The 19,933-nt window shown below is 38.8% G+C and overlaps 1 protein-coding gene across 9 annotated transcripts in view; it reads left to right on the top strand.

Annotated features, from left to right (window-relative positions):
• The window catches only part of Sh3kbp1 (SH3 domain containing kinase binding protein 1), a 331,424-nt gene that overhangs the window by 214,347 nt on the left and 97,144 nt on the right, over positions 1 to 19,933 (top strand). For all 9 annotated transcript variants that reach the window (XM_058573076.1, XM_058573077.1, XM_058573075.1 and 6 more), the window contains one exon: positions 8,703 to 8,778. In XM_058573076.1, coding sequence (XP_058429059.1) covers positions 8,703 to 8,778 — 76 coding nt within the window. The remainder of the gene's footprint in view (positions 1 to 8,702; positions 8,779 to 19,933) is intronic.

Below are 19,933 nucleotides of genomic sequence, written 5' to 3' on the forward strand. Positions count from 1 at the left end.
GTTTCTCCGTAAGTATTCACATTTTCTGGTGGATGTTAAGTTTCTTTTGGACTAAAGTAAATCCTGAACATTTAGTACCTCTAATGTGTAAGGCACCTGGAAGGATTGTATAATGACCAGGACACAGTCCTCACCCTCCATACCTCCATTCCAGTTAGTGATTCACATATAGAAAGAGTCAGAAATCCAAAACAGAGGAAAGTGAGGACATATGAGGTGAGAGAGAATTCCAGCCATTGTTATCTACAATATTTTTTTTGAAGACATATAATATGGATTTGCCCCATTGTTGAAGATGTCTTTCTGACTAGTGACTAGAGTGCCCTGAGCTTAATTTTGTCTCTTTGTGGATCTCTATTCTTGAAGCATCTTGGATTATCTAAATATACCACTCTGCATCTAGAAGATGAATCAGGTGTATACCTGACTTCCAGATATATTTAACAAGCTCCTATTTTGAAGAAGTAGGTGAACTGAACTCATTCTTTATAATAAAAACAAAACAAAAATAATATCATCATGCCAGATACAGTGGCACATGCCTGTAATCCCAGCGGCTCGGGAGGCTGAGGCAGCAGAATTGTGAGTTCAAAGCCAGCCTCAGCAAAAATGAGGTACTAAGCAACACAGTGAGTCCCTGTCTCTAAATAAAATACAAAATAGGGCTGGGGATGTGGCTCAGTGGCCAAGTGCCCCAGAATTCAATCCCCAGTAGCAAATAATAACAACAACAACAGCATCACTATTTCTCAGGTAACTTGATGTAATATTCTCTGCTCTTCTGTACATTAGGGAAGCCCCAATGATTATAAAAAGGAGTAAGTGATGTTATTTAGGAGTCTATAGAGTAGATGATGAAAGTGAAGGATGAGTTTTATAATATTAAAGCTGGAGCCACTTAATGTTAGCCAGATTTAGAGATTGGTTTTATAGAATCAATACCTTATCTTTCATAGTGGTAGAAAGGAGTGTTGCAGATAAGACTGAAGTGAATGAATGCTATAGCAGGCATCCCTGAGCAGGAAGCTTCTGGACACAGATAGATTTGTTCTCTAACTTACCTCATTAGATGCTATCTATACCCCTGATTATTTTGTAGTTGAATATTAAGTATCAGGATATCAGAGCCTTATGAGCAATTTTTTTGCCATTCTAGTCAGCATCCATAGGAAGAAAGAGGCAGGGAAAGAAGAACATGTCCTAGCATGACATAAAATCTACAATTGAAACCATTTTTAAATGTACAGCTCAGTGCTGTTCAGTACATTCTCATTATTGTGTAACCATCACCACTAATCATCCCAGAACTTTTTTTTATCTTGAAAAGGTGAAGCTCTATACCCATTAAACACTCACTCCCTGCCTATGGTGACCATAGTTCTTCTGTTTTTATAAATTTGACTACTCTAGGGGCCTCATATGAATGGAACTATATAAACAGTTGTCCTTTATAGGGGATTGGTTCCAGGACCCCCTGTGGATACCAAAATCTATGATGCTCCAGTCTATTATGTAAAATGATGTAGAATTTGCATATAAACCACACACATGCTCCCTGTATTTCAAGTCATCTCTAGATTACTTGGAATACTAAATACAATGTAAATGCTATGTAAATAGTTGTATTATTTAGATAATAATGATAAGAACAAAGTCTATACATGTTTAGTATGGACACAGTGTTTTCCACAAATGTTTTAAATCTGAGATCGATTGAATACATGGATATGGAGGGAGGGCTGACTATATTTGTCTTTCTGTGACTGGCTTCCTTCACCTAGCATAATGTCCTCTGGGTTCATCCATGTTTTAGCATGTGTCAGAATTTCCTTAAGGTTGAATAACATTCCATTATATACCTAAAGCCTTTTAAGTAGCAATCTTCCTTGAAAAAGCAGGAAAATTTGTTCCGAATATTACCTTTTTTCTAAATGAAACAACTTCATTTCCCTTTCCTACTCTGAAGGACAGAAAACTTTCTTTGAAAAATTCTTCTGGAGAAAGAAATTTTCCATTTTTTTCTTTGGGTAAAGACATTTTTGAAGACACACTTGACTAAACTAGTTACATTTGTCAGATTAGAAAGATGGTTTTTGAATGTATCAAAAGTTTCTCATGTCTTAATTTTTTTTAAAAAAATTTACTGTTCAAATGGTAGATTAATTGATGCTTTAATAAAAAGCTAAATCAAAACTATTGCAGACCTATTACTTTTCTACTGAAGGTTTCTGTACCACCATCAGAGCACTGAGAAACACGTTCTCTGTGATTTTTTTTTCCCATTAGGATAATTTTTCTACAATGCTTCCCTGAGCCACCAGATCCATCTCTTTGACTCCTTTAATCAGAGTCTTTGCTTGTGGTTGGCACTCTAACTATGTGGCATGCATATATGTAGACTCAAGAGCATAACAGAATTGGGAATTTTCCCATCATATTCAAACCAGTTCACAATCACTGCTTTATGCCTGTGGTAACTATGAACTATGGCCAGGTAGACAGTCTAAATATTTCTTTTTAAATTTTTTTTTAATATTTATTTTTTGGTTGTAACTGGACACGATATCTTTATTTTATTTAATTATTTTTATGTGGTGCTGAGGATCAAACCCAGGGCCTCCCACATGCTAGGCGAGCGCTGTACTGCTGAGCCACTATCCTAGGTGCCCCACCCCCAGTCTAAATATTCCTCAAACCTCTTTTCTACAACCACAGGTTCACTTTCTTAGTTGGATTATTGTGTCAACCTCCCCATTATCTACTTAGCTTTCTTATGTCCTTTCCTTTCTTCATACTTCTTAAAGTCACATATTTAATCATGCCATACCTCTACTTATTTTTCAGAATGACCTGGTTATCATCATCAGGTACCTTGAGGATAAAGCACAAAGTACTGTAACAGTGGCCCTTATTTACCTTGCAGGCCTCTGAGCCCAACTCTCACCCTGCTGTGATCTCTCGCCACTCCCATCCTGTGTCTGAGAGTCCTCACTTCCTGTACATATTTTTCCTCCTCCTCCTCCTTTTTTTTTTAAAGTCTGGGCTTCAATGAGTTGCCCTGGGTGGCCTTGAACCCCAGGGCTTAGTCTCCCAAGTGCTGGGACTGAAGGTGTGAGTAACCATGCCCAGCACCCGTACACATTCTTGCCTTGCTTCTCTGCTTTTCTTCAGCTTGAATACCCTTTCCAAAATTCTATTTGCCCTGCAGCAGAGCTTTGGTGATGGATTAGATACAGGAAGTACAATAAGATGGTAATCAAAGTTAAGTTCCAAGTCATGAGCCTAGGAGACAGAGAGGATGGGCCAGAGAATTTAGGAAGGGGACGGAGGATGTTCATCTTATTCTTTCATAGAGTATTCATTCTTGGGATATATTAGTGGTGTCACAGAAATAGAATTTCTATACTTGGAAAGATTTGGAATACACTAAGATAATCATGGATGTAGTTAAACAGTAACCACAGGACATCTCAGACCCTTTAATATGTTATGTTGCTTTGATTAGATAGAGTATTCAGTGCTTCCCAAATGGACCAAATGATGGGATTAGGTAGTAAGTTGGTGGGTGTGCCAATGGAACATCATGGGGGAACACACTTCAGAAATTGATTTCAGGATAATAGAGGTGTGTGTGTGTGTGTGTGTGTGTGTGTGTGTGTCTGTACCTGAGTGATAATGATCCATCTAGTCTTTTGATCAAATAGATATGAAATTATAAAGAATGTAAGGGAGCAGGCTAGTATGAGTATTTGGAAGTCATAGGCAGAGAGGTGTCCACCAGACACCTCTACTTCTGAGATTGGATTCTTCTTTATGGCAGCCAACAGTTAATAGGAGACAGGATGTGTGTGCTTGGAAACAAAAGGAAGTAAAGCAAGGGCAACGGTGCCTAGGAAGACATTCTGGACAGTGTGACTGAAACATCGGGGTTCCCAGAGGTACAGAGGCCTTCTGATGCCAGGGAAGGAGTCTCCTGTCTTTGTACCTGTTGTGATAGGATGCTTATGCTAGGGCAGAGTGGGAGTAGATATTATCCCCAAGTTCCCCATTTAACCCAGCAAGAAGAGTCTTATAGACCTCTTACTTTGTGGGTATAAGAGAATAATGAACACCCAGGTCCTGATCTCAAGGAGGGCACTATTTCTGAAGATAAAAGTAGTTAAACTGCTAAATGTGGTATACTTGACAGATGCTTCAAAAGCAACGATGAATCTGACAAGGTCTTTAACTGTGATTAAGCAAAGAGGTTTAATATAATTTTAATTCTAACTTTTGGGGACAACCACAGAAATGAGCATCATATGAATAACTCTAAGCCTTACACCCAGTTTCATAAACAGAAAATGTTTACTTTTTTCTTCAACCAAGTTTTAAAATAGACCACGAAGCAGGGCCCTTTGAGAAATCAGAATTGACATAATAGTATGGGAGGTGTTTCAGAGGTAAACTCTGTCCCTTGAATGGAACTACAAATGTAGATTCCCTTTGATGGACCATGTCCATTATTTTTAGAATTTTGAGTTGTATCTTGTTCTGGCATGTCTTCTGTTGATGGCTTACAGTTTAAGCTGGACCCACCAAATACAGGTACATGGACAGTTGGTGGGGTAAATGAAAGCCTTTCAGTGAGAGTAAAGTGCATAAGGTGCTGCATTTTAAGGATACATCTTTGTGCTTTTGTGTTGACATGAGCTGCTTCACTGGACTTTGACTCTATTCCTACTGCTCCCTGTTGAGAGCCAAGAAGATTTCATTACACTTTCAGTCATAGGTGTTCATGAAGCAAGCATGTAAAAACAAATATAAATATTAAAAGTTTCCAGAGAGTTTTCTAGCAGTTTGGGGATCCTTCTGAGTTATGGTGGAAAGGAAACTGAAAATAGTCATGTATAGATATTATTTTGTCACCATGCCTGGTATCTTATATATCTCTATATGCTATAGATGAGCAGGATTTGGGATAACCATGCTGCATGCTTGGGAACCCCTCAACACACCACTGTAGAGAACCAGCCTCACAAATAGTTGTTGCAATGTTTGTAGTGATGCTCATCATCCTCCTGCCTTCTTGTCTGCTTTCTTGTCTCGTGTTAAATGGGCACCTAATAAATTTGTACTGGACAGAAGGGGAAGGAGTACTGTCAGATGCTAGTGTTGTAAAAGGACTGCCATCAAAGAGCTACCTTTAACTTGGATTTTTACCAGCTGTTTGAAAGGTCATCTCTTATGTTTGGTTTTGTGTGAGCTCTTGAGTGATGTCTACATGTAGCTTCTCAGAACATCATCCACGTCTAGAATAGGTGGCAGAAAGTCTGGCCTATGGCCAGGGTGGGGTGGGCAGGCAACTTCACAGCTCTCTCCTCCCTCTTACCCATTCAGCTGGCTGCCTTTTGATGCAGAATTTGTGTGTGGTATTTTGAGAGAACATTAGAGATGGATTTAAACCTTCTCCTTAGCATTGCTCTATAATTAGAAACTTCTTTTTACACCCAAAGGAGTTTGCACCTGAATTACATCCAGTTGGAGGAGTGATTTTATACTATTGATTTGAGTGTTATTCTGGTCTCACTTTCCATTGTCACAAAGAAACACACATTCATCATTTGGGGAGCTGGATTCATCTGGACTCAAATCCAGTGATTGTCTTTCCTGGAAGCATTCATTTCTTCATTTTGACTAGAAAAAAAAAAATCACTTGCTCTACTAACCAAACTCATGTGATAGTTATGTATTCTGATACTGTGTTACTGAATCTTGTGGAGCCAGGAGAATATATATGAAACTACCACTGTACACAAAAACTCCAAAATGTTTAGTTAGTACTTTTGGTGAAAGAGCCAAAGGGGAGAGGGTCTAATATCATTAAATGTTCAAGGGAATGAATTTTCTGAATTGTTTATTTTTAAAACTTAGGTTTTTAAGTGGATATTGGAATGTAACAAGAGATACGAAAGTGATACCAACCTGGTGATCACTGTGTCTTAAAGTAGATCCGTAGTAATAGTCTATAGAGTCTTCAATGTGTATGTGTAGTTAGTAGCAATGATAAGGTATTATGCCAGTAAGAATACAGAAGATAGAAGGCATTGGGTGGAAAAGGAGAGGAAGAATAGTAGAAAAGATGTTTTATACTATATTGAGGTATGAAAATAGGCACTTGAGTGTTGAATCCATGAAAGGGCATTTGATTCATATTAATAGAACCTCTGCTACAGCTAGGTCAATGCTTCTCAAGTTTGAGTGTGCATCAGAATCCCATGGAGGGTGTGTCCCCTCTGAGACTGCTGGCACCATCCCCAGAGTTTCTGATTGAGAAAGTCTGGGGCGTGGCCTGGGAATTTACTTTGCTAACAAGTTCTCAAGTACTGCTGGTCTCAGGCCACACTTCCCTAGGTCTAGGCTCTAGAGAAGACAGAAACACTAGGAAACTTTCTGTCTCTGGAACACCTACTAGACCAGCTGAGAGGGGAGGATCTGGCCTTACTCTAGACTTTTAATCATGGCCCACAAAGGATAAGGAAGGCTTAAGGTACTGAACACCTTTAGAAGATGAGTATAATATCAAGGTCACCATCACAGAGGCTAGTGTGCTGTATTTTCTGAAATAGAAAGACAACTACTGTAAGCATTGCTATTTTCATGTCTTTTAGTACTGAAGTAAGGGTATTTAACCAGTGGTCTTTCTTAATGTCTATAAACTTGGACATTCTGGTAAACCAGACATCAGACATGAGGGCAGTTTTTTGTTACCAAAGTTATAAGAATATAAAACCTGCCAAGGTTTCTCCAAAGCAAGACATCTGGTTTAAAGCCCAAACCATTGCTTGTCTCATTTTCAGGAAAGTAAACAGGACTGAGAATTGTGTTTATACTATTTACATGTTTGCCTTTCTTCCTTCCACTGTCAGTGATGACTGAAGTTTTAATTGTTTTTGTTTCCTTCTTCTTAATGTGTTAACAGTAGTGATGCTTTACTGAGTCCCCCAAAGGGAAAGCAGATTGACAGACAAGCTGCTGGAAGTGTGAACTGGAATATTAATGAAATGATACTTTGAGAGCTTCTAGTTTTACTACCAATACCTGATTTTTTCAAGATAATCCTAAGAACACTTCTTCATCAAATTTGACCTTATGGCAGAAGAACATCAAACTTTTTTCCTTCCCTGATGTTTCCTTGGAGTCATAAAATGTTATTAGTTTGAGTACTTAGTAGCAGTTGAGGGGTGGCATATTATTGGGGGTTTCATTTTTTTTATCCAATATAGAAAGCCTCGTGGCACTAAATAAAAATGTCACCGTGTAAAATGCAAAGGCTTTCTGTCACAAATGTTTTTAAAAATTCATGAAGGGCTGAAGATTTGATTTATCTTATCCTCTTTCTGTGATTTATTCATATTTAATGTTAGGTTCAACGTTTGAAGCATGAAGAACTTTTTCAAATTAAAATCTGTGGTGAATCAGTTTTATTTGAAGAAAAATTCCACCCTGCTGGTTTTTTAATTATGCAGCTCATTCTTCTTCTTGTGTTCAAGATGTTTGGGCTTCCTAGTAGCTGGGATTCTCACTAGTGAAGCCCTTCCTTAGGGAGCGAAATTTACCCAGCTACTTGGTTGTGACAGCTTTTTCTCTGGTATCAATAGACACTTTCCTCAGATATTAATCATGGTTAGACAAGTGCAGTGGTAAAGGGAGAAAGAGTAGGGACAGCTCTTACCTCTGGAACCATCGGCTTGTTGGTTTGTGTATTGGTGTTTTTGTTGGGGCTGCTCAGTAGCCTGTGCTTTCAAGAACATCTTTAGGCAGAGGCAATATCCAATCTTTTCTATGGATGATTCATATATAATGAATGGTAATAGCATTAACTTCAAATGAAGGAAAGAAAGTGAAGTCAAGGCAGACTATACTTTTTTTCTTTTTAACTAGTTAATAGGCACATATGGTCCAAGGCAATGGACCTTTTTAAGGCCGTAGAGCATTAAAAGACTAGTGGAAAAGGAGCTGCTGGGCCTCCTTGTTTTTCATTTTGGGGACAGCTAGAGAACAAGAATGTACCCCTATGAAGCGGTTAGAATCTTAGATGATGAGAAGGAGTCACAACAAGGCCCAGTTGCCTGGGACACCTGGCTTCTGCCTGCCCATCCACCTGCCTATTCATCTTTCTGTCCTTCTAGCCCTCCATTCCTTTATTTCATCCCTTTTATTTCTTCCCTCTTTTTTCCATTCTTCCACTCACAGTTATTTTGGAATACTGCCACTGGGCCAGGTACTGTCCCTCCATAGATTTAGTTAATGTCTCATAAAATGAAGGAAACTGTACCTGGGGAATGATATTGGCCAAATATCAAGATATTCTGTGCATGTACAAATATGTAACAACAAATCTCATCATTGTGTACAACTATAATGTACTAATAAAAAATATGGGGAAAAATAATAAACTCTTAAAGACCATCAGGGAAGAAAGAAAATAAAAGGTACTGAGTGCTTTCAAAGATAAAGCTCTTTTTATGAGGCTTCCCCTTGTTTGTCATTGAAGATCAAAGCTATTAAAGAGTGGCAACCAGTACATAGAGCAGAGCATAAACTTAAGGGAGTGGTTTTTAGAACCAGTTTTGAGCATTTTGTCATTATGATCTTGATTTTGTTCCTTTGCTTGATGAAGAGAATTGTCTTGATGTATTAAATTGTTTTTTCCCCCTCAGACTATTGGGAAGAAATTGCCTTCAGCTACAGTGACTCCAGACCCATCGAAAACAGAAATGGACAGCAGGACAAAGAGTGAGTTTCCTTATTTTAAAAAATCCTTATGTAATCTCCATAGCTTTTTCAAACATGTCAGAAAAAAAATCCACACAAATGTGTTTCATTAGATCCCCCATGAGTTAGATTCAGAACTTTGTTGTTTTGTTTTGTTTTTTGTTTTCTTTCTAAAACATGGTTTTTTTCCTGCCATATGTGTCTTACCCATGTGCAGAGCTAACATTTATCCACGTTTACAGAGCACTTTGCATACTTTAGGTGGCATAAATATTCTAGAAATGGCAGCTCAAGCACTTTAGGGATTCACAGACCTTCAGGTCAAAGAACCTTAACCCCTTTTAGCCTAACCACTTAGCCAGAACTACCCAACCTTATCCTCCCACCAGCCTCCTCAACACATTTCTGCTTAAATAATTCTAGAAACTTCTGGAATGTCTGCAGGCAAGAGGCTCAAGTCTTTTTGGAAAGATTAAGTGAGTGGATAGAGGGTATTAGCTGTGTTTTGGAACAGTGCTAGCCAATAGCCATATTTATAATTTAAATTTTTCTAGTGGCCACATTAAAAAGAAAAGAAACAGCTGAACTGAATTTAATATGTTTTATTTAATTCAATATATCTAAATAGTATCATTTCAACATTAATTTATATAAAATTATTAAATGAAGTACCCTCATTGTTCATGTGATGTCTTTATAATACCTTGTGTGTTTTATAGGTGTTGCATATCTCAGTTTGGAGTAACCACATTTCAAGTGCTCAATAGCCACATGTGCCTATTGGTGACCATGTTGGAAAGGGTAGTTTTATAGTAATTCTGTGACCTAAGATGGGTTTCCTGGGCCTGGAAATGAGCACAGTTGCAATGTTCAGCTCCCTTAAGCATGTAAAAGAATCCTGGTTCTAACCCACCATATCTTATTCGTTCCTACAAGTATCTATTAACTATCTCCATGTACCCAGTTCTCTAGAAGCATCATGGCAGGGGAATGGGTTACTAATGAGGAATAGATTTACAGAGGCAGGGTGGAGTGTTTTGTCTTAGAGTCCTAAGACAGTTCCATTGTTATTAGCTAGTGGTGTGATTTTCTTTGGAGAAATAATTTGATTTCTCAGGCCTTCCTCTTTATTGTCTACATTGTCTATGAAATCAGGGGTTTACTTGAGAAGACCTCTCAGATTTTTTCCCCCACATCTTAATCCTCTGACCCAATTTTAAAAGCTTTAGGACTCACCATGAAAGTTTTCGTATTCAAAGTGTTGAACAGCCAGATGGGAGAGACAAAAGGAAGATGTGAACAATTTGAGAATATGGGAAGATATCCTAGGCATAGATGTTAATATGACTGTAACTGAGTAGTAGGTAAGAAAGGATGATTATCACTGTCAGCAAAGCCTTGAGGGATGTTTACTGATGGACATTATTTATGGACTTCAGGGTATGAATTTTGTAGTTTAATCTCACCCTGCACACACTACCTCTGGCTTTCATTGCCAAGAGCAAATTCTACAGTAATTATTCTTCCATGATTTCCATTTAGTGGCTCCCTAGTCTACTAAAAATCCCCCTTCATTTGGATCATTTCCCTGCTTCTTCATTTTGAGGCCACATTTCTATTCAGGTGGAAGGTGCAGAGTACTGACCAGTTATTAGAAACAACTCTGAGCTTGCCACCTGAGCACTCTTCTTCCTTCTTCCTTCTACTCTGAAGACAAACTTCTGATGAAACTTGCCCTGCAGCGCAGAGGAGGGCAGCTTCTTCCTACACAGCTGTCTTAGCATGCTCAACTACGGGCTCACATCAGAATTCTGAGTTATAATGATTCAAAAAATGTTCATGTGAGTATTTTCTGAGTGAAGGTGAAACTCAGCTGATCAGGATTTAAACAACTAGCATTATCCCCATCCCCCTCCCACAAACAAAAAGCTTTTATGGCATTGAAATTCATGGGAAGCTCTTGCTTGGGAACAGATTGCTATAATTTTCATAACAAGAGGAAAAACTGTCTAAATATTCATAATGAAGTGCCCTGAGGTGCCTCCAGCTCATCACATCTGGACTTTCTCTCTCTTTTTTTTTTATTACAATTGATGTAGATTTGTAGTCCCCCGGGATAGGAAAAATAGCCCCCCCAAAAGGGCAGTTCAACATCTTTCTGAACTAATGGTTTAGTCTTATAGATTCAGAAGACCAGTTTATCAGGTGGGTTTGAAAAATAAAAGTCCTTGACAGAATTTGTACAAAGGCAGATCTGGCTTCTGAATAAATGATGGCTGGTGGGACAGAGGCCAGGTTTTCCCTGCCCAACCTCACTCACTTTATAACTGCACATTTGTACCACCTGTATGATCACCCTGTTCATCGATTTGCTTCTTAAGAGTTGTCCACCATGATGATGACACATGTGCCTTGCTCCTATTGTTAGATCATTGGTCCCTCTAGATCAAAGATGTATATCCCTTACCATGGATATCCCTTACCATATACCCTAGAAAAGTGCCAGGGCTCAGTGGGCATATAATAAATGGTGGTTGAGCAAATGGAAAGTTATGAATGACTTAGGACTTACTGGGCTTTGAATTGAACACAGGGTCTTTTAAAAGCTAATAGCCATGGGCCCCTTTCCTAACCATGTAGTCACCAGTAGGAAAAGGATACACATGTTTATTAAGACCCATCTTCTGAGTAGTTAGCAGAGATTATCAGTGTTCCTTGGGACTGACAGACCCTTTACTCTTTCTTGCCACTGCTTTCACCCAATTAGCCTCAGACTACCAGGAACTAACCTGTAGTCTGATGTAGTCAAAGTGAAGTTGATTGGCTCATTGCAGTGAAGGAGACTGCACAACAGAGGGCCAGTGTCTATCACATTAAACAAAAGAGAAAAAAGCCAGTGTGGTGGTGTATGCCTATAATCCCAGTGACTCAGGAGGCTGAAGGAGAACAATTGCAAGTTCCAGTTTAGCTTTGACAATTTAGTGAGATCCTATCTTTAAAAAAAAAAAAAAAAACTTGTTTAAAGTACTGGGAGTACACCTTGAAGGTAGAGTACCCTGAGTACAAAGAAAAAAAAAATTTTTTAGTGAATTTAGTGAAATGTAAATGAAGCTGTGTTTTTATAGGTACAAACAAAACAGGGCTCTGTGGCAACATAGTCAGCATCCCTCTAGACTGGGAGGTGGACCCAGGTCCTATTTCTTCAGCAGTTATGGAGTGAAGCTTGAGGTGCAATGCTGTATCCAGAAACCCTTATACTAAGGCTCTGCACTTATGGTGGTAGACAGGTTGCTTCTTTGGGTCAAAGTCACTTAGTTCCTTAAAGCAAAATTGGAATGTTTCATTCTTACTGAAACAGTTTTTAAAAGCAGGTTTCTGATAGTCTGTGGTTTTAGGGGAAAAATTTTCTTGGGGGAATAAGAAAACAATAGTTGCTCAAAAATGAGGGTTGTTACACTTTATACCTGTAGCACATGCTTGGGAGAGACTGTTTCCTGTTCTGCAGCAGCATTGGTCTCTTGCCTGATGAATGGTGGACACATTATTACTCTCTTGGTCTGAGCTGATTGTTGCTTTCTCACTACATGTTGAAACAGGAGAAAAAAAGGGCCAACTCTCTACTGTTGGGAAGCCTTGGACCCTTTTTTCCATGCTGGATCTTTCTGCCCACTTATCTACCCCAAAGCTCACTCATTCTTGGGCTTGGGGTCACATTCAGTATGAAACATGTTTCCTACACACCTGATGTGTACAAAAGCCCTAGAGTTCGAGGTCCCAGGAATCCCTCCTCTTCTTAGGAAATACCTTTCATCAAGTGTCCCCAACAGACCTTGCTATCTGGATGAGAGTGAGGGCCATCCTGTGAGAGTACCTGTCCTACCCATATTGCTTAAGATCTACATTTAAAATACAGTTCTCTTGGAGAAGATTTTGTTTTTTCTTGGTGGATAGCCTTTCTTCCAGAATCTCCAAGCTTCTCATCTGAGCAGAAGAAACTGCCCTTGAGAGGAGTGGTGATTTGACCTCTGTTCTATAGTAGAGAACAGGATGGCTTTGTTTCTCAGATTTTCATTTCTTCTTAAAAAAAAAAAAAAGAAGCCTTCTCCTTTTACAAGTAAGAGAGTAAAATGTGTTATAATTAATACCTGGAAAGTAATAGGAAAGCCAATTTTCCAGCAGTGTTTGAGACCAAAGGTGGTTGCTGTGACTTGGGGTTTACAGTCAACTTCATAAAGAAAGGTGCTGAGTTAGAGTTGACACACACACAGTGAAGTCTACATTGGGTTTTATTTCCTCAAGTTTAAATGTAGACCAGGCCACTATTGACATTTGGACTGGACCATTCTCTGTTGTGGAAACTGTCTTGCATACATTACAGAACTTTTAGCAGCATCCCTAGCCTGTATCCAGTAGATGCAAGTAGTATCCCTAGCCCTAGTTGTAACAACCAAAAATGTCTCAACGTATCACCAAAGTCCCTTGGGAGCATGTCTCAGTCCATTCTGTACTATTATAACAGAATGCCATAGACTGAGCAATTTATAACTGATAGAAATCTCTTTGGTTCATGGTTCTGGAAGTTGGGATATCCAAGATCCAGGAGCTACATCTCAACATGTCATCTGCCCAATATTTGCTTACCCACCACTGTATCAGCCAGAAAACTAACATTACCTGGTGTCAAAAAATGTACACACCGGGCCCTGATCTGGTGCTAACAGAAACTATCAGCCTTGAAATCATTATGAACAAACAGTTCCTGCTGTGTTCTGATGTAGTGGAAGACATCACATGGGCAGGAGAGAACAAGATATTGAACTCACAGCCTCAAGCCCTTTTATGGTCAGCATTATCCATTCTTGAGGGTGGAGTCTTCATGACTAACCCTTCAGGCCCCACCTCCCAACACAATGGCATTGGGGAGTCAAGTTCTAACACATGAGCTTTGGGGGACACATTCAAACTGTAGTAGAGCCAGTTTTGAACTGCTAGTGTATTCTGCCCTAAGCTCCATTAGGGCACTGGGGCATCATTACCATCTGATTCACAGTGGATACTCAGATATCTATTGAGTAGATGGCAAGCCTAGTATATATTTCATTCCCCTCCCACTAGCCCAGATTCTTAGAATATGACCCATATTTGGAGTTCTTATTTAGATTGAGCATGTAGCACACCTGATCCCAGAACCACCACCACACTCCCAGTCCTTGCTGTTGCTTGGCTCCTTGCTACCATTGAATCTTGGCTAATATCCATTGCTAGACCAGTGAGTTTCACTGTGCATTCCCAGAGCCAGCAAATCCCCAGACCCCACCCCAGCCCTACCCAATCAGAAACCCTGGGGGTGGGGCCCAGCTATCTGTTTTGGCTAGTCCTCCACCTAGTGTCAGTGCCCACTCAAGCATGAGAACCACAGACCTAAACCAAGTTTGTTGTTTGTTTGTTTTAAGATTCCCTGATAATGAGAATCACAGAGAGTTACTAGAATGATTCCTGGTCCTACCTTAGACTTGAAGATTCAGAGCCCCAGGAAAGAGGTCTGGGAAGCTATAGAATGTCTAGGTGCCCCACGTAATTCTTATCAGGAATGACTGAGAAGCACACCTCAGTCTTACTCTTCTAGGATGTTTCCTAGACCATTGTACAAAGCCCACTTCCATGTTAGTCCTCTCAAGTGGGATCCTCTTTTATTTTGAAAGTTATTTCCCCACTTCTAACACTTGAATGCTTTTAGCTAGATGCATGTCTCGTGTCCTCTCCTCAATGTTGTCCTGTGGAGAACTGTGTGTATGCATGCCTCATGTCCTCTACTTGATTATAAGCTCCCTGACAACCATATGCTAGTCTTATTTACTTTATTCCATCTTCTCTAGGACATGATAGAATTCCATGCCCTTACACGCAATGCCTAAATACAAAAAGCTCTGGAAATTCAAAGATTTTAGTGCTCATTGGGTGAAAAAAAAATTTGCCTGGACTGACTGACATGCATCTTTTATTGGTCGCTTGGGGTGACTAGTCATCCATTTGCTGCAGAACTTTAATAGTTCCAGTAGAGTGTGTGTGTGTGTGTGTGTGTGTGTGTGTGTGTGTAGGGGGGTGTTATATATTATATGGTACGTTCAATATATTTACTTTCTAAAACCTGAAAAATTCTGTCCCCAGGGGTTTTGTATAAGGGATTACAAAGTAATAATGTCTCAGGTAACACTTGAATGGGAGAAATTCTGATTATGATGTTGGTGAAATTAAATATCACTGAACTTGATACTCTTGTTCTTGTGACCCAAAGAAAAAGAAAACACTATTTCCAGGTGTATCCTGATGCTTTCCACCATTGCTGATGGCTCTGGAAGGCTTCCTACTAGACTCTAAATGTGGCACATGGAACATTGATCTTTGTATCCCAAAGCTGACTGAGCTCAGAGAGTTCTTCTGGATTTAATGTTATGTCCTTTGTGTGTATGTTCAACTTGTTAATTATTTATTCTGCTTATAGTTTAAGCTGAGGGGTTTTTTTCTTGTTGAACTTTTTATTGACTAGATCATAAAATCACTTAAAAGGAGTTATGTGATATGGCCATGTGAGTTCAAGTCCTTCAACCATCTTTATAATATCATGTAAATTTCTAAGTCTAGAGATTTGAAATAATGATTTGGGAGGGTGTGAATCATGACAGAATTTCTTGGTAATTTTTAATTGAGCAAATTTCTTAAAATTTGAAAGCTGATAATCAGTACAGGGGCTCTTGATCTGAGACTTAGGTAATGTCATCAGGATCCTTGTACCTTTTTATATTATATACACTTTCTCCATTCATTGTATGGTTTGTTGTGTTTTGTTCCTGAAAAGAGATAGTCATTGCTTTTTATAAGATTCTAAAGGACTCTAAGACAAAAAAAAGCTATAGAACTAATTCAGGATTTCAGTCTTATGTTAATTCATTAGTATTTTAAAATCTTCCTAAGGAAAAAAAAGAGACAAGCGGCTCAATCACTGGCTGAATTGTGCCTTTTTTCTTTATGTGTGCCTATGTATTCATTCCTGTTTGATCCAAGGCTAATTAAATCCATCAAATTGATGAATAGATGGAAAATTCCTGCCTCCAAAAAAATTAATTTCATTACCTTCTCCATTTCTGGCCCCTATTCATAATCTTTATTATAATCTTTCCACATCCAAAATTGATTTGGGATTGTATTCTTAAGATATACCAAATGCTTCCTCTTTTGTGAACTCTGTCCTTCATGTAATCTTGCCTTTCTCTGAGACACAACAATATAACATCATAATTAGTTTATGTATGTGTTCATCTCTTTTTGTCACTCCCCTCCCCTTACTTTTCTCTAGGCATTAAATTGTCAATTCCATGCAAGGACAGGAGGGAGTGGCAGGGCTTACTCATATATCACAGGCTCAAGAGCTCACAGTATCTTCTTGGTGGTGGTTCAGTAAATATTTGAATTGAAATAGGAAACATATATTATGAAACTACAATCACAATATTGGAGTTAATAAATTTTCATGTATTTTTGATAAACTGTATGAGGAACTTAGTTATTGCCCAATGTGCTTGTTGGAGCCCCCAGAGCATCATTGACATGCTTTGGGGGACCTGAGTGGGAGATGGTATAGTCCTACTCTCTTTTTTCCCATATTTTTATTGCTATATTATAGTTGTACATAATGGTGGGATTTGTTGTTACATTTTCATTCATGTACACAAGATAACAATATGATTTGACCAATATTATTCCCCAGAACTTCTCCTTTCCTTCCCTTCTTCCCTCCCTCTGGTCCCTTTCCTCTATTCTATTGTTCTTCCTTGGGTTTTCATGAGATTCCCCCCACCACCTTTCTTTTCCTTTTTCCTCTCTAGCTTTCAAATATAAGAGAAAACATACAACCCTTGACTTTCTGAGTTTAACTTATTTCACTTAACATAATGTTCTCAAGTTCCATCTGTTTTCTTGCATGTAACATAATTTCATTCTTCTTTATGGTTCAGCTATAAAGAACTAATCAGAGCAGCTCTGTTATTAGTTGTTTAATGTTTGAGGTCTGGAGGAAGATTTAATGTGCTAAAAGTGTTCTGCTAAAATTGACCAAACCCTCCTCTTGTCCCTCTGTGGCTGATCCCTGATTTTATACCTGAGGACAATGTATGCTTGCCATGGGTCATGTGCTACAGAAGGTCCATGGGGATGGAACCCAGTCCTGAGTGTCCTAATTCCTGGCCCAGAATCCTCTTCTTCTACTTTCTGCCCCTCAAATGTTCTACTACTTTATAGGTATCATTTGAGAATCAAGAAATGAAAGTTCTGTGGGGTTCTAGGGATGCAAAGAAGGGCAAGACATGCAGCAGCAACCTGCTTCATGGAGAGTGGTAGTAGGTAGTAGACAGTAGCCACTAGCACTACTATCTCTTCCTTTTATCTAAAGATGAAGTTTTCTAGATAATTCTCTGTCTAATGCCTCTCACACAAAGCAACATAGCTGTGTGGTAGAAGTGTTCCAAACTACAATATGGTGATGGTCACACAACTGCATAAATATTTCAAAACACACCAAACTGTGTAGTTAAAATGGATGCATTTTATGGCATTTAAATTGTCCTTCATTAAAACTGTTTTTCAGTAAAGCAGGAGACACCTACCGTTCTTAGCTTATAGGGAAACTGTAAGCATAAAGCAAAATGGCCCTGTGAAACATTTTAAAAGCATGTTAACACTTTCTTGGCAGTATTTTCCCACTGTTACTACCAGTCAATTCCACAGCCATTTATCGATCCTCGTAGGCACCAAAACATAGGAAAAAGAATAACAGAGATAACATAGGAAGAGCCTTATATATAATATAATGCCAAGTATTTTGAAAGTGTGAACTGGAAATCTCTCTCCTCTTCTATGGAGTTTCTTCATGTCAGGGTGCCTTCTGCTTTGAATAGTGAATACCTACCCAACCCCAAAGTTGTGGTAAACAATCAGTTTATTTATTTTTGTTAGTTGTAGTTGGACACAATATCTTTATTTTATTTATTTATTTTTATGTGTGCTGAGGATTGAACCCAGCACCTCACATGTGCTAGGCATGTGCTAGGCGAGCACTCTACTGCTGAGCCACAACCCAGCAACAATCAGTTTATTAAGTCCTCTAACAAGAGATCCAGAGACAGGTCCCCTGAAGCTGGTGCATTTGAAAGACATCTCAGCAGTGTCAGAGCTCAGTGTCAAATTCTCTGTGATTTTCTTGGCTTTCTTCTCACAATTGAAGCATGATTGCAACAGAGCAAACATTGCCCTGCCTTCCAACAAAGATAAAACAATGTTTAAAGCAAAAAAGGCAGGGGCAGCTATTTCCAAGTCTTTTTTTTATCTCTTTTAAACAGGAAACAAAATCTAATCGCCCCACCCCAAGCAGAGTATCTCTTACATTTCATTGGCTGTAAGTAGATCACATGTCTAACCCTAGATCAATCACCAAGAAAGGCGAGTGAGGTTAAAATTACTTGCCTGGACAGATTTTACTCTTCCCTAGAGCTGTGGAAGGCTTCTCCATTCCAGAATATAATGCCTAAACGAATTAGGCTTCTGTGAACCAGGAAGTGGGCTGCTAATGGCTGCTGGGAAGTCAACCAACAGCAGTCTATCATACTTTAAACTTTTTTGACTGAAAGGAATAAAGTATGACCTGTCCCTTCTTTCTTTGTTCTCCATGGGCATCTGATAATTCTTTGTGAAATGTCCCCATGATTTCCATCCAAAGAATTACTGTTAAAGCAAGGACCCTGCAGGGCAGTTCTTTAGTAATACTGTATGTGTTTGTGTTGTTTTAAGTTTTGAGGTCAGGTAGTCATATTTCACAAGCATAGTCAATAGGAAAAGAACATTTGACCAATTTAGATAAGGGAAGCTTTTGCTACTCCTAATCAAAAAGAGATGGAACATTTGTAACTATGTGGGTTTTTGAAAATGGTCTTGATGGGATTTAGAATTAGTGTCCCTCAATACAGGTTAATGAGCAAAAGCCATCGTAAGTCCAGGGTTTTCAACATGAGGATAGGGGATATGACTGATATCTTTAAGCCACTGCACAGAAAACAAAGACATCTGCAAAGAACTAAGTGATCCCTTCTCCTTCTCCCTTCCCTTTTCCTTTCTCTTCCCCTCGCCCTCTGTCTCTCCTTTCCCTTCCTTTTTCCTCTCCCTCTTTGTCATATCTCAACCATAGACCACAGTGTGTCTGTATTATGGATTTTAAATTGCGTTTATTTTATGTATCATTATCTTTGATTGATGAGATGTTCACCAAAATAAAGAACTGCATTTCAGTGACATAAAGTATAAAAGGGACAGTATAATTGATACTTATGTATATAGCTTTAGGTTATTATCTGTCTGCAGGAACTGGCCCAAGCCTTGGGAAATATCTAAGGATATTCAAAGCCATTAGACTTATTGACTCTGGTTGAGAATAATAAATGCCTGTTCTAGTAGATACTAGTTCTTGAATTTTTCTTTCTACCTTTTGTCCTAAGTCATAAAAACTGAGTTTTCTAAGTCTTCACTTCTCAAATCCCCTACACATGTTTTCATTGTCTTATCCAGTGCTTTCAGGTGTGATATGATGTCAGACAAATTTCCAAAAGCATATAATTCAGGACATGCTTGAATTGATTTTGAGCGGCCTTAGTATTTTTCCCTCTTTGAGGATTATGTATTTCCTGGCTAATCAACAGCCCCATCAGTGAATAAGCAGGTTCCCACATAGAGACCATGGGATGTATTGGAACAGGTTCATCCCTTCCCACATGCATATGCATAAAGAATATTCTGTCAGCATTCATTGGCTGTTGTGGTTGACACACATACACATACAAATATATCAACATTTATCTCTTAAGACATACCATAATGATGTGATTTTTCATTGTTCTATGTACCATGTTGGCTTCATATAATATATAAATATCCTTTTTCTGATTTTGTAATGTGTGAAAGAAGGCAATAGGACAACATGTAAGCCTTTTGCTCTCTGTAGATGTGTGCTTATGCATGCACCTAAAGAGTTTATAAAATGGTACACATCTGTTTTCCTGAGACCAAGAATGACTTTTTGCTTTCTTCCTGCAAAGCAGCCAGTGGCAGTTCACAATTTATGAGGGGAAGAATG

Source organism: Marmota monax, unplaced genomic scaffold (assembly GCF_021218885.2).
Source record: "Marmota monax isolate L192 unplaced genomic scaffold, Marmota_monax_Labrador192_F-V1.1 WCK01_AAM20220418_F8-fsc00203, whole genome shotgun sequence".
NCBI lineage: Eukaryota > Metazoa > Chordata > Mammalia > Rodentia > Sciuridae > Marmota > Marmota monax.